Here is a 26,093-nt window from a genome sequence, read left to right on the forward strand (position 1 = left end):
GAAAGCAGCAGCAGTCCCACCACCACCACCACCACCACCTTGCTGGCATGCAGCTACTGCATCATTGGCAGAACTTGGCATAAACACAGCACAGGCCAATGACAATCACTGGGAAGGGTCACTGCTTGTCCCTTGATCACTGCTTTTTTTTTCTTTTTTCATTTTAAATTTTTATTGGCTTTTACAATAGCTTACAATTAAGTAAATATTGACTTCCCACTTACCTATCTGCGTGGTTCACGTTAATTATACATATAAACCATTGCTATAATAATTCGAAACATAGATACTCCACATTGCTACTCGATTTTACCCAACCCAACCTGCTGTTATTACTATATTTCAAACCCTGCTGAAAAGTCCATATTAGAAAAATAGTTATTTAAGTAAAGTAAAAATGGTTCCCAATCTTCTTTGAAAGATTTCAAATTTTCATCCCTTATAAGTGCTGTAAGCTTTGTCATCTCAGCATATTCCAAAAATTTTATCAAGCAGTCTTCTTTTGAGGGGATTTAGATTTCAATTTCTGCGCATATACTATCCTAGCCGCTGTGGTTGCATACATTTAAAATGTTACATTTCTTCTGGAAAACTCTCCTTGGGTTATTCCCAGCAGGAAGCATTCTGGCCTCTTAGGAAATGTCATTTTAAAAATGTTCTTCAGCTCATTATATATCATATCCCAAAAAGCCTTTGCCTTCCCGCATGACCACCACATATGGAAAAACGTTCCTTCACATTGTCCACATTTCCAACATTTGTTTGAAACATTTTTATACGTTAATGCTAATTTTTTCAGTGTCAGATACCACCTATACATAGTCTTATAATAATTTGCTTTTAAAGTATAACATGCAGTTTTCCATAATTTTCCCCAAGCAGCCATCTTTATATTAAGACCCACATCTTGAGCCCATTTTATCATAGTCGTTTTAACCACTTCATCACTTGTCTCCTTCAAAAGCAACAACTTATACATCTTAGAGACTAATTTTTGTCATTTTCACACAACTCCTTCTCAAATCTCGACATTTGATCCACAAATCCAACTTTAAGATCTTTTTTATAAATTTCATTTAGCTGATGATACTGAAACCAATTACTAACCAAATTTTGTACTTCATTTAAATTTTTTAATTTACAGCCCTTCTCTTGAAAACATAACAAATCCCTATAGGTACCCCATTCAGATTGCGTATTTGTCTCTTTATGTGCCAAAGCGTCAATTGGGGATACCCGTAGTGGAGTTTTACACTCCAACCATTGTTTATATTTTGCCCATACTCCCATCAGACTCCTTCTTACATAGTGATTAAGAAGGTCTTTATGCACTTTGCTTTTATCATACCACAAATATGAGAGCCAGCCAAACCTTCTATCAAATCCTTCCAAATAAAGTATTCTGGGATTTCTTAATGTTCTCCATTCCTTTAACCATGTCAAACAAACAGCATCAAAACACCTCTTCCTTTAGCATCTGTTAAGTTTTTAAATTTAATTATTGGTTTAAATTTAATCCCTTGCCATACAAATTTAGTTATGTCCTTTTGCCATTGCTTGAAACAGGTTAGCGTATTGATTAAAGGAATAGTCTGAAAAAGAAACATTTTAGGTAAGACATTCATCTTCACAGCTGAAATTCTTCCCATTAAAGATAAGTTCATTCTAGTCCATCTTTGCAAATCAATTTTTCTGTATTCCATATTTTAATATAATTATTTGAAAACAACAAAGAGATTTTATGTCCCTTGATCACTGCTTGATCAATGACGTCAGTGGCAGCATCAACTGGCTGCACAAGCCACCTTGGGCTACCTATTATTTCTCCTGTGGGAAAAGTGAAATACTGCATATTTAAGCCTGGGTGAATAAATGTGTCTTCAAAGCCTTTTTAAAGGTTGCCATTGATGGGGAGACTCTTATTTCAACAGCGAGCGCATTCCAAAGACCAGGGGCTGCAACGGAGAAGGCCCATTCCCGAGTAGCCGCCAAACAAGTGGCCAGCAACTGCAGACAAACCTCTCCAGATTATGGTGAAGAAGACGTTCTGTTAAACACTGTTGTGATGGAGGCTGTCTCCTGTCAGCCACACTGGATGATGACATATTCACCAGAGGCTCTTTAGAGTGTGAGTGTGTGTGCGGGAGAGAGCGCATGCAAGAGAGAGAGCGTGTGTGTGTGTGTGTGTGAGAGAGAGAGAGAGAGAGAGAGATGCATCTCTGTGTGTATTCTTCAGGACTCAGGAGTCACAGCAATATATATTAATTTTCTCTCTGTTCCTCTGGCCGTCTATTTAAAGTACTATAAATATGTTTTGGCTTGTAGAAATGAAGATGTCATGTACTGAGTTGCAACTGTCCAGTATAAGCAAGTGAGAACCAAATGCCCTTCATGCAAGTCATATTTTGATTTATTCCCTATTATATAAATGCTATATCAGCTCATCTAGATTTTACTGTCTTGCAAGGCTCCATGCCCACGTGAACTCTATCAGGGAGGAACATTTTATGAGTCCGGTACATTTTATGAGTCCATGATGCACAGCAGGGCTTTGTAGCTCAGGCTGCAGAATACACATACATTTTTTTTTAGGTTGTTATTTCAGTCCCTGATGTGTCACTTGAGCATTGTCCAAACAGATAAAAAAAACAAGGGCCTAGCATCTTTCAGCCCTGTGACCTTGTGATGGAAGTAGACGTAAGGGTATGATGGTCTGTTAAACACTGCGGCTTAAAAACACAACAGACAGCTCTGAAATACAAAAAATGTTATAGTCTAGACAAAGTAAAGAACAAACTGGAGCATCTAAAAAGGTATTCTGTGTTGAGTCAGTTCATTCAATATTGTGTAAGAAGCCCATCTTAAGTTCTCTTTTAGAGAGTTCTGAACTGTTTGGATTACTTTCAAAGTAATCCTCCTGTAAGGGAGTTGAAATTTCATGATTACCAAAAAAGCTGTTCTGCACTTTCCTGAAACACCAGTGGTGATAATAAGCAACTGTGACGAGTAACAATCAGTGAGGCTTGCAGTCCATTTTTAGTTATTATTTTCAGCTCTGCATTATATATTCCAATTATCTAAATTTTAAGGAATTGTAAGGAAACAGCAGTAAAAGGTAAAGTGTACTGTTGAGTCGGTGTTGACTCCTGGTGACCACAGAGCCCTGTGGTTTTTCTTTGGTAGAATACAGAAAGGGTTTACCATTCCTATCTCCCGCGCAATATGAGATGATGCCTTTCAGTATCTTCCTATATCACTGCTGCCTGATACAGGTGTTTCCCATACTCTGGGAAACATACTCTGGGAAACATACCAGTGGGGATTCGAACCAGCAACCTCATGCCTGCTAGGCAAGTCATGTCTCCGCTGTAGGCACTAGTTACTTAACAGGACTGAAAACCTTTTTATGGAACAGTTCCTCATTCATCTCAGAATGTTGCATTGCATAGTTTTTCTTTATATAGCATTTTTTAAAGACCCAATTCTTCTTCTTCTTCTTTTAATCCTTTAATCCCTCCTCATCTGAGTTTTGGAAGAAACTGACCTAAAAGAGATTTAGTGCAAAAACAACAACAACAACAATAACAACAAGGGGCTGCCCTTGTACGTAGTCCAGAAACTACAGTTGGTTCAGAATGCGGCAGCCAGGCTGGTGTCTGGGTCATCCAGGAGAGACCATATTACTCCCGTATTGAAGGAGCTACACTGGCTGCCGATATGTTTCCGGGCAAAATACAAGGTGATGGTTATAACCTATAAAGCCCTAAACAGCTTGGGCCCTGGGTATTTCTTTGTTATGAACCCCACCGCCCATTGAGATAATCAGGAGAGGTTCGTCTGCATTTGCCACCGGCTCGTCTGGTGGCTGTTCAGGGACGGGCCTTCTCCATTGCTGCCCCGAGGCTTTGGAATGAGCTCCCTCGTGAAATAAGATCCTCCCCATCTCTGACCAGTTTTTAAAAGTCTTTAAAGATTAGGGGTGTGCACGGAACCGCGGAGCTGCGGTCCGGCACTGGGTGGGGGGTTCCAAAAGAGTGTGTGTGGGGGCTTTACTCACCCCTTCAAGAATTCTGAACGTATATATTCGAGTAAGCGGGCGGCATACCTCCCTGCCGCCCGCTTCACTCCCCCTCCTCCGGCGGCGCGCGTTTCTCCTTAAATTTCCGGCTTCAATTGCAATCGGGCGGCAGGGTAGCTCCCAGTCCCTGCCGCCCGGCTCTTCCATACCCCCGTGTCTCGGCTGGCGGCCGCCCCCTGCTTAATCACAGGACCCCTGCCACCCCTTACCTTCCAATACACAGGCGGCCGGCAGGAGAGCTCTCCTGCTGACCCCGTCCCCTTCCCCGGCTCGGCTGCAAATGGCTTCTAGGAAGCCTTTTGCGCGCCTGCGCAAAAGGCTTCCTAGAAGCCATTTGCAGCCGAGCCGGGGAAGCGAGCGGACGGCAGGGAGTTCTCCCGCCGCCCGCTCGCTGAAGTTAACGTTAACTTCAGCGAGCGGGCGGCGGGAGAACTCCCTGCCGTCCGCTCGCTTCCCCGGCTCGGCTGCAAATGGCTTCTAGGAAGCCTTTTGCGCAGGCGCGCAAAAGGCTTCCTAGAAGCCATTTGCAGCCGAGCCGGGGAAGGGGACGGGGTCGGCAGGAGAGCTCTCCTGCCGGCCGCCTGTGTATTGGAAGGGAAGGGGTGGCAGGGGTCCTGTGATTAAGCAGGGGGCGGCCGCCAGCCGAGACACGGGGGTATGGAAGAGCCGGGCGGCAGGGACTGGGAGCTACCCTGCCGCCCGATTGCAATTGAAGCCGGAAATTTAAGGAGAAACGCGCGCCGCCGGAGGAGGGGGAGTGAAGCGGGCGGCAGGGAGGTATGCCGCCCGCTTACTCGAATATATACGTTCAGAATTCTTGAAGGGGTGAGTAAAGCCCCCCCTATTCTTTTTAGAACCCCCCACCCGAACCAAAACCACCCCGTGTCCGGACCGGTCTGGAGGCCTTTAGAATGGCCTCCGAACCGGTCCGTGCACATGCCTATTAAAGATGCATCTGTTCACCCAGGCTTTTAACTGATACTGTTTTGATTGTTTTTAATGTTGTTTTAGAATATTGTTTTCAAAAAATTAAAATTGTTGTGTTTTAAATTTCTTTTCGTTTCTAACTAATGTTTTAATATTGTTTTTATCTTCTTGTAAACTGCCCAGAGACGTAAGTTTTGGGCAGTATAAAAATATGTTAAACAAACAAACAAATAAATAAGAATAAACAATAGGGTTGTGCGTTTTGTTTGTTTTTCTGTTTTGTTTTTGGCCCGAATCTGAAACACCCCCGTTTTGTTCTTTGTTCAAAATCAGCCAATCTGAAACACCCCAATTTTGTTCTTTGTTCGAAATTGCAAAATCTGAATCCAAAACATTTTGGATTTTGAAAAATGTCCCCGGGGAAAAACTAGTGGGTGGGGGTGGTAGTGCCCAATGGGTGGAAACTACCACCCAAATTTCAGAGGAATTGGGAAAAGGGCTGATTTTTGGTGAATTTTTGAAGTATAGGATTTTTCCCATAGGGAAGAATGGAGGTTTCAGCAAAAGTATAGCTTCATGTTGGGGGGGGGGGAAGGGGTGGCCCAAAGCAGAGTAGGGTGGGTGGTAGTGCCCAGTGGGTGCAAGGAAGCTGCCAGAATTATTTCAAAGGAATTGGGCAGAAGGCTGATTTTTAAAGATGTAATGGAGTTTGCGCGTCTGTAAAGTTCTTCCCCATAGGGAATGATGGACCTCCATAATTCCTGCTCCATAACTGCACTTGGGGGGCACCAGGGTGGCCCAGAGCGAGTGGTGGTGTAGAGCACATAGGGTGCCAACCAGCCACATGGGTTGCTAACCCATGGGGTACTGGATTCTGTTGTTTCTGAGATGTTTGAGTGTAGATTCAGATTCTCTGGTAGCATATGAGAGTGGATTCATGGTTTGTCATTGAAAATCTCATATGCTACCAGAGAATCTATACTCAGAACACCTCAGAAACAACATAACCCAGCACCCCATGGGTTAGCAACCTGTGTGCACTACACCACCACTCGCTCCCGGCTACCCTAGTGCCCCCCAGGTGGAGTTATGGGTCTTCTGAAACCTCCTTTATTCCCTTGAACCTTAAAGAAGCGTAAACTTCAACAATTCCTAAGAAATCAGCCCTTTGCTCTATTCCTTTGGAATAGGGCAAGTGGCAGGCACCCCTTGGAGCACTGCCACCCAACCCTCAGGCCCCCTTTCTGCCCCGAATCTGCCCCAAAGACATGTCAACTTCAGAAATTCTTTAAAAATCAGCCCTTTTCTCAATTCCTTTGGAATCTGAGTGGCAGCAGGCACCCATTGGGGCACTACCACCTGAACCACTCTTCTGCCCCCAAAGCCCCCTTTCTGCCCCAAATACACCCCAAATAACATCAACATCACACATTAACAACAGCAGAGCTTTGGAAAAAAATCAGGCAGATTTCCAAAGGTCATACACATCCACATCCCTCCCGCCCAAAATGCAATTGATCTATACACAACAGTGTGAAACAACAACAATGAAATGCACACTGCCCCACTGGGCAATGAGGGTAAATGCACACTGCCCCACTAGCCAATGAGGGTAAAATTCACCCTTAAATTTGCTTAAAAGGAATAAGGAGACAATTGCCAGCAGATCAGCCCATGCTTTCGCTGGCCAGTCTGTGGGCTGGAAATTCAAACAGATGTCAAAACTCAAAATGGAGACTGAAGGAGAAAGACTTTTTGCAATTGCAAAATGGAGTTCCAGAACAGCCGAAACAACAAAACATTTTGTATCCGAAATAGGGACGTTTTGTTTTGGCTACAAAATTTTCTGTTTTGAGCATTGGGTGTTTTGTTTTGGCTACAAAACAGCCGAAACGGCCTGTTTTGTGCACAAAATGTTTTGTATCCGAAATGAAACTCACATCCCTAATAAACAACAACAACAAAACAGGAATTAATTGCCAATATGAACGATTACATTTCCTGACAAAGCAACTATATATGAGAAACGCAATATCTGTATGAAAAAGTGGCTCGGTGCACAGTTCTGGAGCTATTATTGTGTTTTTTTCTTTTCTTTCTAAAGAAAAAGAAAGCCAGTCTGAGAGAGACAAATAAAATGTTTATAATCAGTGCAGAGCAGTACCTAGCAAGTGTAGCTTATGATATAAGGGGCATGGCCCTTTCCTTTGCCACCTAGAATATTGTCCCTTCCTTAAGTGCACCAAGAAGCAGTCATAAAAGATCATGCTGAACTAGTGCTGTTAGCGCTTCAGCCTACAGTGAACGTAGGAATGTAGGAAAGAGCCCTGCTGTATCAGAGCAAAGGCCCATCTAGTCCAGCATCCCGTGTCCATGGCTGATCAGCCAAATGCCTCTGGGAAGTCCACAAGCAGACATGAAGTAAGCAACTATCAGTGCAGGTAGTTTTTCCTGTTTGACCTCCGTGGCTTTACATCTGAGAAAATTAAAACAATTTTTATCACATCCTTAATTCTGAAGAAAATCCAAGTCAATATCTTTGGATTTTCTTTTACATTTTTTACTTTTACTCTGCAGAGTTGATTTGATTTAAATCATGATTTAAATCATGATTTAAATCGCTTCACAGGACAACTCAATTTTAATGATTTAAATCACCAGGAAAGACTATTAATCATTTTCTAGTAAAAGTCCATTCTTGTAGTCTAACATAACTTTAATACACATCCAGAGATGTAGATTTCATTTCTAGAAGGTGGGTACATACTATAATAGGTACACGTCTCATTAATGTTGTTTCATTTGAGCAACCAGGTCTTGCATTTCTTTGTTGCACTGTTTGTATTTTGCATGCATGTCTGTCTTGCCCACAGGTACATGGACTTCATTAAAATATTCCCAAGTGTGGTCTTTTTATTGGCCTGCTGCCATGATAGGTGTTTCTAAAATGGAAACACTTCTAAACCTTTTAAAATGGAGAGTACACTCCAAAAAGGTTTTCTCAGGACTGCATGAATGCGTTCCGTTCATTTTTGGTTTCACTATCTATTCCCCTTCCCTAAACCTTGCATTTATATCCAGACTACTCCTCTTTGCTCAGATCTGTTTCATTCCTCCAAATCCTCTATTCATTCAGGGCTCCGTATTGTCTCCACTGTTGTTTAACATCTACATGAAACTTCTGGGAGAGATCATTAGGAGATTTAGGGCAGGATGCTATCTGTATGCTGATGACACCCAAATCTGTTTCTCCATGTCAGCATCATCGGGAGAGGGCATAACCTCCATAAATGCCTGCCAGGAGGCAGTGATGGGCTGGGTGAGGGATAACAAACTGAGACTGAATCCAGATAAGATAGAGGTACTCTTTGTACGGGGTTGAAACTTGGGAGATGAGTTTGACCTGCCTGTTCTGGATGGGGCCACACTTCACCGGAAGGAACAGGTATGCAGTCTGGGGGGTGCTTCTGAATCCAACCCTCTCCTTGGTGACCCAGGTTGAGGTATTGGCCAGAGGTGCCTTCTATCAGCCTCGGCTGATATGCCAGCTGCATCTGTTTCTTGAGATAAACGAATTCAGAAGAGTGGTACATATGCTGGTAACCTCCAGACTGGATTACTGCACTGTGCTCCATGTGAGGCTGCCTTTGTATGTAGTCTGGAAACTACAGTTGGTCCAGAATGCGGCAGGCAGGTTTGTTTCTGGGTCATCCTGGAAAGACCATATTATCCCCGTGTTGAAAGAGCTACACTGGCTGCCGGTAAGTTTCTGGGCAAAATACAAGGTGCTGGTTATATACGGGACTTCTCATCTGCTGCCCTAAAGTTTTTGAATGCACTTCCTGCTGAAATAAGAACCTCCTTATCTCTGAGAACTTTAAAAAAATCTTTAAAGACACATCTTTTCACTCAGGCTTTTAATTAAATAACATTTTAATAGTTTTAACATTGTTTTAAAATATTGTTTTAAAATTTTAAATTTTTGTAATGTGTTAACTTTTTCTGCTGTCATTTATTTTTAACTAATGTTTTAATTTTTATGTTGTCATTTATTTTGTTTTAACTAATGTTTTCACTTTTCTTTTGTTATTTATTTTGTTTTTTTGTAAACTGCCCAGAGATGCAAGTTTTGGGTGGTATGAAAATAGGTTAAATAAATAAACAAACAAATTCATTCATTCATTCATTGGCCTTCTTTAGTCTGGTTTAGACATTATGCTGTAGAAGGATACAGATGTCTGTACACTTGTACACAAGTCTGTGTGAATTACTGTACTTGGGTTAATTTTTAAAGTGAACCGGGAATGGAGCATAGGAACATAGGAAGCTGCCTTATACCGAGTCAGACCATTGGTCCATCTAACTCAGTATTGTCTACACAGACTGGCAGCGGCTGGTCAAAGGTTTCAGGCAGGAATCTCTCTCAGCCCTACCTTGGAGATGCCAAGGAGGGAACTTAGAACCTGCTTCATTCAAGCATGCAGGGTCCCACCCCCTGAGGGGAATATCTTACAGTGTTCACATGTAGTCTCCCATTCAAATGCAAATCAGCATGGATCCTGCTTAGCAAATGGGACAATTCATGCTTGCAGTAGATCAACATGCTTGCAACAAGATCAGCTCTCCTCCTGGATAAAGGCCCTTCATATCCATGGTTCAATAGGAAGTGTACTGTTGTACTTGTTTTCAACATAACATGTAAATGACTGTAACTGTGCACAGATTTGTATCTGTGTACATTGTACACTCATTGTACAAGTGTTGAACATAATGTGTGAATGGGCCTAATGTCTTTGCACTTGGGGGGGGGCAAGGGCTTGACTGTGTGTGTGTGTGCTGCATGTACACCATCTGCAGAATAGGATTGATATCTCATCCCCATATTCTGCTGTTAGCAAGTTCACAGAATATAATTTGTAGATGTTATCTTTGACCTAGGTTATTTTTTAATTTAATTTTTAAAAATTAAAATCCAATTCAAATTTTTAAAAATCTGATGTAAATTTAAAAAATAAGTTTTTTAAAAATTGATTTTATCAATCCTTTTACTTAGTCATAATGCTGTAGTAAATGACAGCAGTTGAAGATGACTGTCAGTAGTAACACATCATGAATAAAATAATATACATATTCAGTCCCCACCCTCTCCACTAAACCATTCATACACTTCAATTGTTAAAACATGCAAATATGCCAGTTACGCCTCAGTCACTGACTCCTTCCAGTCTGCAGAACTGCCATTCATACTCAACAATATTTTCTGCTTTAGAACATTAAAGGTAAGTAAAGTGTGCCATCACATTGATTTTGACTCCTGGTGCCTACAGAGCCCTGTGGTTTTCTTGGTAGAATACAGGAGGGGTTTACCATTGCCTCCTCCCACACAGTATGAGATGATGCCTTTCAGCCTCTTCCTATATCGCTGCTGCCTAATATAGTACTAGTGGGGATTCAAACCGGCAACCTTTTGCTTGTTAGTCAAGCATTTCCCGAAGGTGGACCTTTTTAGAACATTACACAATGGGAATTAAATATCTTTAGCTCTGTATTTATTAAATCATTTCTACTTTCCCCTCAGAGATTCTTTAATGCTTCAATTATGATAATGCCATCAATTCAAAAAAAAATATGATAGGCTGGAAAGCAATGGAATTTTCTTATATAGCAATGCTAAATTTTATAAGGATTTTAATTAGGGATGTGCAAAACATTTCAACATTGAAATGTTTCAACTCAAAACAAGCTTCTTATCATACAAATCAAGTGTTGTCATGGGCAGCTGTGCCCCCATTGGCTGCGGTGTGAGGGAGGAGGAACAGGGAAAAGAGTACAAAAAGGGAATTTCAAAATGTATTTGAAGGGACTGGGAGGCAAAAAGAGTCATTATAGTGTGCCCAGGGGCGTAGCTAGACCCGTGTTCATCCCTCTCTCTGGTGGCCCACCCAAGTGAGGGAGATAATGAAAGACATAGGGAGGGATGGATCTGGAAGGCCCTCAGGAACTGGGGGCCCATGTTCTTTGAACCCTTTTGCTCAATTATAGCTACGCCCCTGAGTGTGCCTGCCTTGAAGAGGCACCAGGAAGGTGATTTTGTTATTTTCTTTTCTTAGCACTGAGTATGCTGTGCTATTGCAGCTATAACTTTTTGCTGCAGGTTTTGCTGAATCTCAGATTGACAAAGGCAGAACTTGGGTGCCTTCCTTCTTTGAGTTGTGGTTTGTTTTGTTTGTGCGATAGTGTTGTGGCAAGAAATCAGCAGTAGTAGCTCTCTGTGTGTGCGCGCGCAATATTCCTCGGTGATTGCAGTGATAAGCTCCATGTCTAGCCTTGAGACTAATTTGTGCTCTGGTTTGCTCTGCAATCTGCATTGTGGCTGAAGTTGCTCTGGTTGAGCTTATGGCTATTCTTGCTGCTAAGGGTGCTGCTGTGGCAGCTGTTGCAATGCTAGGAAGTAATGTAAGGAGTCATAATTGTGTGTGAGAAAGCGAGCAACTTGTGCCAGTGATGTTACTGCAGCACAGGCACTGTTGCTGGCAGTGGATTCTGAGTCAGTGATTCTTTTTTGGCCATTTTTAGACTGTATTTGAAATGTGTGCTCTATGTTGGGAGGGACAGATTCTCTTTTACTATGTGCTTCTGCAGTGTTTTTCAAGGTAGGGTTGCAAAATGCATTGCAAATTGCAATGAAAAACTGGTGTGTGCACTCTGTGAGTGCAGCTTGTTCCTGCCATAGGGAACAATGGGGAAACTTGAAACACCCCATTGTTCCCCATGGGTAGCTCCTAGGGACACCAAAGTGGGTTGTGTGGTAGAGCATGATGGGTAGCTACCACCCAACCCACAAAAGAAATGGGCAAGCGGGTGATTTTAAACAATGTTTAACCTTCCCCCCAAACCCCCATTGGTGTCCCTAGGAGCTACTCATGGGAAACAGTGGGGTGTTTTGAGTTTCCCCATTGTTCCCTGTGGCCAAAACACTTGAAATGTTTCAAGTTTTGTTCCATTAAAACAGCCGATTCTGCACTGTTTCGGTGAAATGTTTCAAGCTTGAAACAAAATGCAAAATCTGTTTCATGCATATCCCCAATTTTAATCCTTTGAACATGGAGATGTGTGTATGGGATTAAATCAGAGATCTGACTATGATGTGTATGAGCTGGTTCTACAAAAGAAGGTGGTAACGAGACCAAAACAATGATGAAGTTATTTGTATATTGATATGCAATTTTCTAATTCATCAAAACTGTTTCACACAAAAATCCACCTACTCAGTTGTAATTCTTCTTGTATAGTTTTCCAGATAATCACAGACCTTGATGAATTTGATCTTCGTGAACAGATAGTTAATGGGTTTTTAAAAACAAAAAACAGTTTTGGTTATTCTTTGCTTACAATAAAAAAAATGTTAATAGAAAATCTTTAATAATATTTAGCATATGCAGTATTTAAAGCACCTTGCATGCATTATCTCAATAATATATATGTCTTTATAATACATAATACAGCCTATAATCCATGTTACCTGTAAGGTATCACATTAACAGAAATCCTGAAAGGTAGATCAGGGGTACCATCCCTAGATAATATATGGGGATGGCTGATATTAAAACTGCAAAGTGACTTCTTGTGTGTTCATGACTGAGGTGTGATATGAACCAGGAATCTATCTGCTCATACTTGGCTACAATGTATCTCTATTAGCTAATGCTATTATAATTTCAGAATGGTTATATGCTGAGGGAAGGGCACGAGGGGAGAAGCCCAGAGACCACACCATTAAAAAGTCATTAATAGCCTGAGAGAATGCTGCTGTACTATTCTTATCTCTTTTGTATCTTTTTGTTTGGGTTTTTTTAATTTTTAAATTGTAAATTAATTTCAGTGCATTGGTAAAGTCACTATATACACGTACAAACAAACAAACAAACATGGTGAAAGATTTGTGATCCATATGTTATGCCAGAGAAGATAATAAAAGCATTTTAAAAAACATTTACTCAACTCTTGAGACCAGGATTATAGTTGCAGGAGAACCTTGATATTCGTGGGGGTTCTGTTCTGGGCTGCAGCTGCGGATATGGAAATCATGATCCCGTGGGATCGTGGGGGTTAGTTTCTGGCCAGCCGAAAATCAGCCAAAAATTGAAGCCAGGGATGCTTCTTATTGTGCTCTGCTGCTCCCCCAAGTCATGCTGTGCCCCCAAATAAAACAAAAATTGGTATGTCCCCCCCCTTTTTAAATTTTTTTTACAAGCAATTTTGTGGCTCCATCAAAGAAAATGGCAGCCGGAAATGACCTCCACGGTCATTTCCGGCCACCTCTGACCCGCAGATACGTAAGGTCGGCATGTTTCCCCCCTTTTCCCCGCGTATGCTGAGGTTGGGTGTCTTTTCTCCGACTGCGGATACGCAATATGGAAACCGTGGATAACAAGGTCCAGCACTATTATAATAAAAAACATTGAGGTAATGCATTTGACCTCAGCTGTGCGCTCGGGAAGGCTGGGGGGAAGGCAGGAGCTCGCAGATAAGTGGCATACATCTTGGGCTCTGCTGTGCCACATACCCACTCAAGTGCCCTTGCTGTGGATCCCTGAGCTGGGATTGGAAATAGGAAGTCCTTCCACATCCCAGTGTGTCCCACACCAGCCACAGAGTGGCTACTCTTAGTAGAGCCGTTGCTTCTCTCATTGCAGCCACTTCTTCCCCCTGGATCGCTGCCCAAAATGATGGCGGGCCGGGGGAAGCCCAGCTACCTGGTGGTGATTACTGAAATGACTGCTTGCCAAGGTAGAACAAATTCATGGTTCATTCTACCTCAGTAAAATGCTGGTACAAAAGGGAGGCCCCACAGGTCTCGAACAGCCGGGAACGGAGGGCTACCAGCACTCCAGACAACACGAGCTGCCTGGCGTAACATCTGATGGTAACATCAGAGAGCTTTCTCATTAGATAGCTGGTTTAACTTTTCATGGCAAGTGTATGGAAGCAATAACAGATGTGGTGAACAGTGTGGTGGAAATTAGAGGATAAACATTTAGTTAAATTATGCACAGATTTATTGGACATTGATCTGCTTATATTACATCATTGTAGACTAATCTTGCCAGAAAAAAAGAGAGTATGTTCTAACATCCTGTGATTACAAGGAAAACTGTGTTTCATTTTGGAGTGTAGAATCCTACTTCTTTTTTAAAAGTCAAACTACAGATGTTACAAGAATGTGTCATTAACCTTCTGAAAAGGAAATTTTCAAGCATTGCAATGTTTTGGCATTAATACAAAAACAGTAGGGGGGGAAATGCTATGGAGATTTAATTAAACAGGATATTTAATGCATTACTGGAAAGTGACAAGTAATTTGAGCAGAAGTTAGGAAAAACTGTTATTGAAGATAACACCTCTGCAGGAAGCTATTAATTTAGTTGCTACAGTGTGGGGTACTTATTTTAATTGTAGAACTAATGTCACCTTTGTCCCTTGCTCTTAAGGAACTGAACCTACGCATGTTATGAAACAGTGAAACTTGGAAATTAAAAATGGGGTTTTCCAAGGAACAACTGCATTTACAGTCTGATCACAAGCTAGTTGGATTTAATTTGGTTTTTGAATGAAGCTTCATTGTGACAATTCTCCAAAGTATAAACATAAAGATGGCAGATTATATTCCTGGGGTTGCCATCAGGAGTTGGAGTGTTCTAAATGTAGAAAACATACTGCACCTATACCTAATCATTATCTGCCTCCTGGACAGACAGATTTTATTTTGTTTGATGGTTTGTTGCTTTGTTTGTTTAAAATATGTCTGTTCCACCCAAAACTTGTGCCTCTGGACGGTTTACAATTAAAATAATTTAAAACATTAAAACAACATTTTTCGGGCACTTTTTCTGCCAGTACATGACAAATCATTGTATTTATTAGTCCCTGTTCACCTGGGTGCTTTCCAGGCAGGAACTGAAAATTGTTTTGCAACGTATAGGCTTGTGTTCATACGATCTGAGTTTTGACACCGTCTTTCATAGGGGAACAGCAAGATTCCGTTCACGCAGCCACAGCCTGTATTTGGATCTTGCCATTTCAGGTTTAAAGCATTGTATGTGCGTGAGAAAATAGTAACTGTTTTTTTTAGTTTTGAGAACAGTTTGCAGGCTTGCTAGGCTTACTCAGAAGTAAATTATTTAGTTAAATGAGCTTCCTCCCAAGTAAGAGTGCATAGGATGCAACTGTAGAAATGTGGCTTGCACAGAGGCAGACTGTTTTCCCTTCTGTGCCTTTTAGAGGTGTGTCTATGTCACCTAATGGCGCAGTGGGGAAATGACTTGACTAGCAAGCCAGAGGTTACTGGTTCAAATCCCCACTGGTATGTTTCCCAGACTATGGGAAATACCTATATTGGGCAAGAGTGATATAGAAAGATACTAAAAGGCATCATCTCATACTGCGTGGGAGAAGGCACTGGTAAACCCCTCCTGTATTCTACCAAAGACAACCACAGGGCTCTGTGGGCGCCAGGAGTCGACACCGACTTGACGGCACACTTTACCTTTATCTGTGTCTATATCTGTGTGTTTTTATTATTATTTTACACAGTCAGACAGGTGTTATTGACTGGTTTGTTTTATCCAGACATCGAGTCCTTCCCAAGGACCTGGGATGGCTGAATTTTATTGTCAATTGTTATAGATATTGTCGCAGAATATAGGCTGTTCCCAGTAAAGCTGCTTTTTGTAATTGGCTGATGGTGATTTCTGTGGCCACTATGGTGTTGAGGTGCTCTTCAAGGTCTTTTGGAACTGCACCCAGGGCGCCTATAACCACTGGGATTATTTGGGTCTTTTTCTGCCACAGCCTTTCAATTTCAATGTGTAGATCTTTGTATTTGGTGATTTTTTTTCTATTTCTTTTTCTTCTATTCTGCTATCCCCTGGTATTGCTATGTTGATTATTTTTACTTGTTTTTCTTTCTTCTCGATTACAGTTATATCTTGGTGTATTGTGTTTGTCTGTTTGTAGTCGGAAGTCCCATAATATTTTTACATCTTCATTTTCTTCAACTTTTTCAGTTTTATGGTCCCACCAATGTTTGGCTACAGGTAGCTTGTATTTTTTGCAGATGTTCCAGTGTATCATCCCTGCTACTTTGTCATGCCTTTGTTTGTAGTCAGTCTGTGCGGTCTTTTTCCAACAGCTGATTAGGTGGTCCACGGTTTCATCTGCTTCTTTACAAAGGCGGCACTTGCTGTTTGTGGTGGATTTTTCGACTTTTGCTCTTTTTGCATTTGTTCTTAGTGCCTGTTCTTGTGCAGCCAGTATTAAATCCTCTGTTTCTTTCTTCAAGTTGCCATTCTTAAGCCATTGCCAGGTCTTGGTGATGTCTGATTTTCCACTTATATTGTGCAAATATTGACCATGCAGTGGCTTATTTTTCCATTTTTCTGCTCGGTTCTTGACTTGTTCTTTCTTGTAGGCCTGCTTTGTTTCATTGGTGTTGAATAGTTTCTCATTATTGACCATTTGGAGTGCATCTTCTTCACTGTCCCTTATATATTCTTCAAGGCCTCTTTTCTCTTCCTCTACTGTTTGATGGACTTGCAGCATTTCTCTTCCACCTGAGCTGCGAGGGAGGTCTAGCCTATCTACATCACTGCGGGGGTGCAGAGCATGATTGATGGTCATGATTTTCCTGGTCTTACGATCTAGCGTCTCTAGCTCTGCCTGGGTCCAGTCTATTATTCCTGCAGTGTATTTGATAACAGTTATAGCCCAGGTGTTTATGGCTTGTATGGTGTTCCCGCCATTGAGTTTGGACTTGAGGATTTTTCTAACTCTCCTGATGTATTCACTTCCAATTTTTCTTTTCACTTCAGTGTGTGCAATGTTATCAGTCTGGAGAATGCCCAAGTATTTGTAAGGTTCTTTCTCTTCCAGGTTCTTGATCTTGCTTCCATTGGGCAGTTCTATTCCTTCTGTTTTTCTTATTTTCCCTCTGTTCATTATTAATGCAGCACACTTGTCCAGTCCAAACTCCATTGCTATATCGCTACTGAATATACGGACAGTGTTTAGCAGTGATTCGATTTCTGACTGGGACTTTCCATACAACTTCAGATCGTCCATGTACAGCAAGTGGTTGATTTTACTGGATGTTTTAGATGTTTGGTATCCGAGGACTGTTTTGTTTAGTATTTGTGAAAGTGGGGTCATGGCGATTACAAACAACAGAGGGGATAGTGAGTCCCCTTGGAAAATGCCTCTTCTAATGCTAACCTGTCCAAGTGTCTCGCCATTGATTGTTAACTGTATACTCCACATGGTCATTGCTTTTTTAAATAAATATCTGAATGTTTTTGCTGACACCAGTTGTTTCTAAACATCCATGTGTGAGGCAATGAATCAAAGGCTTTCTTGTAGTCAATCCATGCAACACTTAGATTGGTTTTTCTTCTCTTGCAATTTTCTAAAATCATTTTGTCAATCAGCAGCTGGTCTTTTGTGCCTCTGGTGTTCGGGCAATTTCCTTTGTGTTCAACTGGAAGCTGTTTGTTAGTTAATAAGTGTTGCATCACTTCATCTGCTATTAGTCCAGTTAATAATTTGAACATGGTTGGCAGACAGGTTATCGGTCTATAATTACTTGGAACTGCACCTTTTGCTGGGTCTTTCATGATGAGATGAGTTTTCCCAGTTGTTAGCCATTGTTCAATATCACCTCCTTGCAAAATGTGATTGAACTGTTTTGATAGTTGTTTATGAAGGCTTGTTAGGTGTTTAAGCCAAAAGCCATGCAGTTCATTGTCGCCTGGGGCAGTCCAATTTTTAATTTTCTTTGCTCTTTCACTTATTAATTCTGGTGTTATTATTAGATTTTGCATTTGTTGGTTACATATTTTTGACCTCTTTCATCCAGCTTGCTTTTTTATTATAATCTATTGGATTGTCCCATAATTTCCCCCAGAATTGCACTGTTTCTTCTTTATTTGGTGTTTCTATGTTTCTTGCAGTTTCTCTTTCTATGCTTTGGTAGAAACGTCTCTGATTCGACTGGAATTGGAGATTCTGCATGTGTTGTGTAGTTCTGGCTTCATATCTGCTAATCTTCTTTGTCACTGCAGTTATTTGCTGCTTTATTATTTCCAGGACTTCTCTAATTTTCCTTGAATCTAAGTGGTATTTTTGGATCAGATACTGTTTGGTGTTTTCATTCTTCAGCTTCTTGTCTTTCATATCTTTCAATTTACTAGCATCTGATCTAAGCCTGGAGATTTTATTTTCTAATCTAATCTCCCATTTAGGTGATGTACTACTTTCTTTTTTGACAGGCCCATTGATCTTATATCCGAGCTCTTGTGTTGTTATTGTTGCTGCACTGTACATTAGTTGATTTGTTTCTTGTAAATTATTGGTTGTTATTTCTGCAAGTGCAGCATTGACATCTTTTAATACCTGAGCAAGTTGTTTTTTGGCAACTGTTTTTAGAGCTGGAAGTCGAACCCTGGTGGTTGTTTGGTTCATGTGCTCAGTTATTTTTTGCTTGAGTTCTTGTTGCTTTACTGTTAAACAAGGCAAAAATGCGGGACTGCACGACCAGCTAGTGATAGATAAACATGAACCGTGCTGTAGTGGCTGGTAGAATAGATAACACCTCTCAAGCAGGCACAGTTTTGAAAATTACAAATTTCTTCTCTGTGGGGGAAACCCACCTTATACTTGTATATAACAAAACTGAAAAGACTGCAAAATTGAATAAATATCCATAATTATTTGAATTATGATTAACACATGAATTATGATTAACACATGAAAATTATATGAGGTCATGTGATTGTATATATTCAAATAATTATGGATATTTATTCAATGTTGCAGTCTTTTCAGCTTTACTGTTAAACGGCATTTGGGTTTTTGAGGTGAAGGCAAAGGGGAGGTTGCCTGGTTTTGATTTTGAAACAGTTCAGCAACAGTGGCATCCTCGATTTCCAACACCTCCTCCACCTGCGCCTGAGCAACTTCTTCAAATGGTGATAATTCTTCTTCCATATCTTGAGCCTGTGTTGCTCTTTGCAGTTCTTCCAGCTCAACTCATGTGAATACTTTATTTCTTATTATGAATCTTCTCTGGTCTGCTAACCTTTGTTCTGTTATTTCTGTGTCTGGATGCTTCTCTTTCCAAATTTGGTACATTCTTTTTAAATAACCTCTTCTAGTTGGACTAGACTTGTAATAGCAGATCATTATTTCCTTGTTGGCATTTTTCGTATATTTTTTTCGGTTAAGCGACGTTTCTTCTGGTAACTTTGCTGTCTCCAGCCCTGGTTGCTCAACTGAAGATCCTGAGTCCTGTTGCCCACTTGCCACCAGATGTCCAGGGACTATAGCATCTGGCGCGGTCCTTGTTGACCCGGGCGACGACCGATCCGGTATAGATTTATTAAAGTTACATCTCACCATATTGTTGATGGGAGAGGCACTCATTGCCTGGCTCCTCTGGTAAAACCTGTCCAGTATGGTTGGACCTCTGGCATAGCTCTCACCTTCATCAGAGCACACAAGCCCCACAACCACACCAAGGTAGTGCCTCACTGGGGGTGCCTTCTTCTTCTTCTTCTTCTTCTTCTTCTTCTTCTTCTTCTTCTTATTATTATTATTATTATTATTATTATTATTATTATTGAGTCTGGGTATGTAATTGAAATGACCTGTCTGCTTCTTGGTCTAGGGATAGGAAGACTGTGTGTGTGTCTGTGTGTGTGTGTGTGTGTGTGTGTGTGTGTGTTGCTTTGGTACTCCTTTTGATTCTCTTGTGTAAGGGTTCCAGCAGTCCCTCCTCTTTTTTTTTTTTTTTTTGCAAGAGCCTGATGCTCTTGTGCAAATTCACCAAGTGTGGAGGAAGGAGGGGAGGGTAAGTTGTTACATCACCCACCTCCTCCTCTCCCCTCAAAGCCTCAGTGCAGGAAGAAATGGTGTACAATCTGATGGCTAACTTTAACTGGCTTCAAAATGTTAGGGTTTGCCATTGGATTTTACACCACTTCTTCCTACACAGTCTGGAAAGCACCCTGGACAAGAGAATGAGAGAGAGAGTGTGTTGGTGACAGGGAGATGACATCTCCACTAGTGAAGTCATTCCTGTCTGGCAAGCACCAGAGATTAACCACTTCAGAATGGGGATACATTATGGGCCAGTTCAGATGAACATAAACCCCTACATGTGATAACATCGGGGCCGTGGTGTGAATGTGCCCATCTCAACATCAAACAAAAGAAGCTCTAATGCTGGCAAAGAAGAGAGAAGCTAATGCACCTAAACCTTACAATCCTGTGAGTTCGGAATTTGTTTCAGAGGGACTTTGAGCACTCTAAATCAGGAAGTCAAACTGAACCCAAACCTGGACCTAAAAACCAGTTCAGAGGGCCCCCTCGGAACCGAAATCTAACGTAGCAAAGCGCAACAATTCTGGAAAAAAATTCACCATGATGCAAGAAATTTTAAACATAAATTTCCCTTACTCTCCAGAGGTGTTTTTTTTTGTTAAATATGACTAAATCCTATATTCATACTAAGTATTTGGAGCTGTTTTTGTATATGATTACTGCAGTGACCCTCATCCAAGATTTGTTTTTTTCCTTTCTAGAATACATGGTTAATTAAAGTGGTATTTCTGGGTTTTGTGTTTTTTATGTTTGTTTTTACAATTCTTGGCAAGGGCAGTTTCATGCAGGTGTGTGTGTTTTGGAAGGTGGAGAACAGAGGGCTGTTGATTGAACCTCCCGATTGACGTATGTAATTATGAGATGTTTAGGAACTGCTAATTGTAAAATTACTTTTATCTTTTTTCTTTCTTTCTGTGTTACTTTTTTCCCCTGTTACCTTGTTGAAAAACAATAAAAAGATTTATTTATTTTTTTAAAAAAAGATGTATTAGAACACTCTGTGCATGCTATGACGCATTTGCACAGCAGTTTGAGAGTAAAGTTGCTCACATTCACCATGAGTTGGACTTTACAGTTGATACAGGTGTTCAGAGGACCACCTGGTCCAGTTTTGCTGAAAGAGATTCAGCTATTGGTGCCCAAGGATGTGGACAAGGTATTCAGTCAAGTTCAGCCGATCATGTGCATGCTTGACCCTTGCCCTTCATGGCTTATTACATCTAGTAGGGAGGGGATTTTTAGCTGGGTCCAGCAGGTTCTAAATGTCTCATTGAAAGAGGGAGTGGTCCCAGCTTTGTTGAAGGAAACTATTATATGATCACTCCTAAAGAAATCTAGTCTAGACCCAGAGGATGTAAACAACTATAGGCCTGTGGCCAATATCCCCTTCCTAGTCAAGTTGCTTGAGCATGTAGTGGCTGACAGCTCCAGGTACTCTTGGAGGAAACCTTATCTAGATTCATTTCAATCAGGCTTCAGACCTGGCTTTGGAACAGAAACTGCTTTGGTTGCCCTATGGATGACCTGTGCCAAGAGAGACAGGGGGAGTGAAACTCAGTTAATTCTCTTGGACCTCTCACCGACTTTCAAAACCATTGACCATGGTATCCTTTTGGATAGGCTGGCTGAATTGGGAGTCACTGCTTGAAGGTGGTTCCACTCCAGCCTCGAGACCTGTTTCCAAAAGGTGGTGCTGGGGGATTACTACTCAATCCCTTGGCAGTTGTTCTTTGGATTCCACAGGGTTCAGTTCTTTCCCCATAACATCAACATGAAACCGCTGGGAGAGGTTATCCGGAGATTTGGCCTTATATGTCATCACTATGTGGATGATACTCGGTTGTATCTCTCTTTTTCATCAGACGCAGGTGAGGCAGTGACTGTCCTGAATCAGTGCCTGGATGAAGTAATGGATTGGATGAGGATGAACAAGTTGAGACTCAGTCCAGACAAGACAGAAGTATTGTTTGTCAGTGGTTCCTCTGCCTGGGTGAATGATGTTCAGCTTGTTCTAGATAGGGTTACACTTCCCCAAAGGACCAGGTTCGCTGTCTGGGGAGTACTCATTGATCCACCACTGTTGCTAGAGGTGGCCTCTGTGGCTTGGAGCATCTTTCATCAGCTTCAGCTGATACACCAACTTACCTGGACAGAGATAGCTTGGCCACAGTTACTCATGCTCTGGTAATCTCTCATTTAGATTACTGCAATGGATTGTACATTGGGCTGCCTTTGAAAATGGTCCAGAAACTGCAGTTGGTGCAGAATTGGACTGCCAAGATTATTAACTGAGACTGGGTGTTTTGATCATATCACGCCAGTGCTTCATCACCTGCATTGGCTCCGATGTTCAGCCTGGATGTTCAGCCATTTCCAGGCCCAGTTCAAAGTTTTGGTTTTAACCTTTAAAGCCCTAAATGTCTTGGGACCGGGTTACCTATGAGAGTGCCTTGCCCCATATGTCCCTTAAAGATCATCTTTGGAGGCCCTGTTTTGAGTGCCACTGCCAAACGAGGTGAGGTGGGTGGCTACGAGGGAGAGGGCCTTTTTGGTGGTCATGTCCCATTTATGGAACAGCCTCCCCCGTGAGGCTCGTCCGGCATCATCACTTTGTTCTTAACTGACGCCAGGTAAAGAAGAAACGTTGCCAGCACTTTGCAATTTCTTTTTAGGAGTTAAAAACTTAAACTACTGTATCTCTGCCATTTTGTAATGGATTTCCACCAAATACGGAGGAGTGGTGTCTCTTGGCCCCCAGTTGACGTGTGCGCAGTTTCAGAGAGATTGGGTGTATACTTTTGACTTTATAAGCAATAGAATGTTCAGAGCTTATAATGGTGGAATGTTGAAAACACTCCTCATCTTAACTATACTGGCACAATTGTGCCAGCAGTTTAGCAATTAACCTAGTGAAAAATAATTGCTTTTATAATTATTTTTTATAATTATTCAAAGCTGTTCACTCAGAGAAACAACACATTACAAGCAAGTATCAATTTTGTTTTCTTCACTTTCAAAAGAACAGTAATCAAGTTATCTTATCCTGATGTGGTTTTCTGTACACCCAGGTCCCATGAGGAAGAAATCCGAATCTCTTCTATTCTAATATAAAAACTAATTAGTAACCCTCATTTTCTTTCTATCGTGCAGATTAATCCTGGAAGTAAAGCTGCAATTGCCAACCTGTGCCCAGGCGATGTCATTATCTCGATTAATGGTGAGAGCACAGAAAACATGACACATCTAGAAGCACAAAACAAGATCAAAGCTTGTCTGGATCAACTCACACTGTCTGTGAACAGGTAAGTTTGTGACTCCTTTTTCATGCTTACACATTAAGCCTGTGCATTTATTCACCAAACTGTGAGTGCTGAACATGTGGTTGCTTGCACATTACCAGGTTAGCACATTATGCAAAAATGTGTTATGCTGTGTCTAAGTACAATAGATGAGGGCACATTGTTTCAAAATGTGTAGTTTTTATTCTCTGATTTTCAAGACTCAAGATCACCAGCAGATCTTGAAGACAGAGGAGGCAGCAAACTTTGTATTTCTCTCCTAAAGAAGACACCCAGCAATACTAACTTGTCTCATTGATTTCAGTGGTGCTTAGTTAACAAGTTTGAATGCCTCCTATCTCATTGTAATCTTATCGCATTAAGCATTTTCATGTGAACAGACCTTGTACATCCGCTCATAATTTTGGCCACTGAAAAGGAGGCAGCCCAGCAGTTTTTAAAAGACAGTTATCTTACTACTGTAAACATGTTGATGTTTCATGGTGCCAATCAAACTTAATAGCTGTGTCAAAAACTAAAAATGAGTTACAGAGTAAAGGAAGGCAAAGTCATTCTGTAATGTGCCCCAGTGATTTACTGTTGTAGAAAAAGGTGTAATTTAGTAATATCAAGGAAGATAGCAGGTCATATATTGAGAATATTTTTATAGGAGTGAGGATTGCCATATAGTAAAAGGCCTTTCCTCCCAGCAGATTTAAAAGTCAAGTGAGTATGTGGTTGTGTTAAGGTGGCAAATGTGGGTGGGGGTGGTTGCCATCCATATTGGCTGTTGAAGAATCATGCCCATGCTAGCTAAAAAATGTTGCTGTGCCTTTGCTTCACCTTTTCCAAGAGGACACAGAGTGGATCCAGTTGTTCATATACTGGAACTGGACTGCATTTTTGTTCCTTTCTTCTTCAGTGGACCCTGTCCAGAAGCTTTGGAATGAATTACAAATTATTTTTATAGTCCTGCCAAAATGAGTTATCTCCGTAAGGCTAATATTATCTGTAATAGCTTCAGATATGTTTATAAGAGTTTCCACTTCAAGTTAACAAGGCATTTTCTTATAAGATGGGCTAGCATAGACTATTTATACTTCACCTTGGAAAATATTTAGATTTTACGGCTTTGAAAACTGTTTGAAACCTCAGTAATGGTTTTTCATATATCCTCCATGGCCATTTTCTGTACTGTATACTATATCTTTTATAGCATAGGTTCCCATAGATGAAATGCAATCAGTGTCAAGGTTAGGTGATCATTCCATTATTGATTGAACCCATTTTTGCCTCTGATATGTGCTTTTATAACAAAACACACATGCAGCACTAGCCTCCCCGCTGTTATGACTGTGCCATTACCCCTATGCTTTTAGACTTTGTCTGAAACAAATTTGGAGCTGCCCCAGACCCATTTATTTCTGACTTTCATTATATGTTCTGCAGCTTCTGTCGCTGTTGAGTACTGTCATTGTGTGCTTTCATAAACAGGTGTCAAAAATAGTGGTGGTGTTGAGGGCATGGAGAGGGCAATGAAATGGCAGAAATGCAGCATATGGTAGAGAAAAGGTCATCTTGATTTTATTGGCCAATGAAAGCCTGCATGTATAACCTTGAATATGGGAATAAAATTCTAGAGTAATCCCATTTTGCTTAATTTTAATAGAATGTGAGAAGTATTCCCATGTGAAAATACATTGTAGGTAATCTTCCTACTTCCAAGTGCAACTTTCCCCAGCATTATGGGCTTCTTAAGGGAGCTGGGTCTTCGCATAATGTGTCTGAAGTGTGATAGTTTGAGCCTGGTCATTTGTGTCTCGAGTGAAAATTCTGGATTGATTTGTTCTATGATCCATTTCTAGGGATGTGCGAAACATCGGATACAAAACGTTCCGTACCCAAAACAGCCTGTTTCGGGTGTTTTGTAGACAAAACAAAACACCCATTTTCCAGATCCAAAAGTTTTGTATACAAAACAAAACGTCCCTCTTTCGGCTACAAAACGTTTTGTTGTTTCGGACCTCCATTTTGTGGTGATCTCTGAGTCAGTCTCCATTTTGTGTTTGACATCTCTTTGAATTTCCCACCCTTCCAGCCTTCTGATCAGTGACTGAAATCATGGGCTGACCTGCTGACAATTCCCTCCTTGTTCCCCATTGGCTCTTTTCCTTCTTCCCACTCTTTACTGACCCCACATTAGCCAGGGGAAGGGTTGCTAAGCCATGGGGTGCTGGGTTCTGCTGTTTCTGTGGTGTTCTGAATGTAGATTCTCTGGTAGCATATGAGAGTGGATTCTTGTTTTTCACTGAAAATCTCATATGCTACCAGAGAATCTACAATGAACACCTCAGAAACAACAAAACCCAGTACCCCACAGGCTTGTGGGTATGGGGGTTGTTGGCACCCTATGTGCACTACACAACCCCTCGCTCTGGGCAACCCCAGTGCCCCCCAAGTGGAATTATGGGGCTGCTGAAACTTCCATTATTCCCTATGGGAGAAATCTTAAAGACACGTAAAGTTCAACAAATCACAAAAGATCAGCCCTTTGCCCAATTCCTTTGAAATAATTCTGGAAGTTTCCCTGCCCCCATTGGGCACTACCACCCACCACACTCTGCTCTGGGTCATCCCTTTCCCCTTAATTTGAAGCAATACATTTGCTGGAATCCCCATTATTCCCTATGGGAAAATTCTTAAAGATGTGTAAACTTTTTAAAAAATCACAAAAAAATCAGCCCTTTGCCTATATAAGAGAGCGTCTTCTTCACTATAAGCCCCACCGGCCGTTGAGGTCATTGAGGAGGTCCGTCTCCAGTTGCCACCAACTCATTTGGTGGCTACACAGAGACGGGCCTTCTTGGCTGCTGCCC

General features: G+C 41.3%; 1 protein-coding gene across 1 annotated transcript in view; it reads left to right on the forward strand.

Annotated features, from left to right (window-relative positions):
* Positions 1-26,093, forward strand: part of PDLIM4 (PDZ and LIM domain 4) — a 139,115-nt gene that overhangs the window by 16,248 nt on the left and 96,774 nt on the right. The window contains exon 2 of the mRNA XM_053299558.1: positions 23,090-23,241. Coding sequence (XP_053155533.1) covers positions 23,090-23,241 — 152 coding nt within the window. The remainder of the gene's footprint in view (positions 1-23,089; positions 23,242-26,093) is intronic.

This window comes from Hemicordylus capensis, chromosome 2 (genome assembly GCF_027244095.1).
Source record: "Hemicordylus capensis ecotype Gifberg chromosome 2, rHemCap1.1.pri, whole genome shotgun sequence".
In the NCBI taxonomy this organism is placed as follows: domain Eukaryota; kingdom Metazoa; phylum Chordata; class Lepidosauria; order Squamata; family Cordylidae; genus Hemicordylus; species Hemicordylus capensis.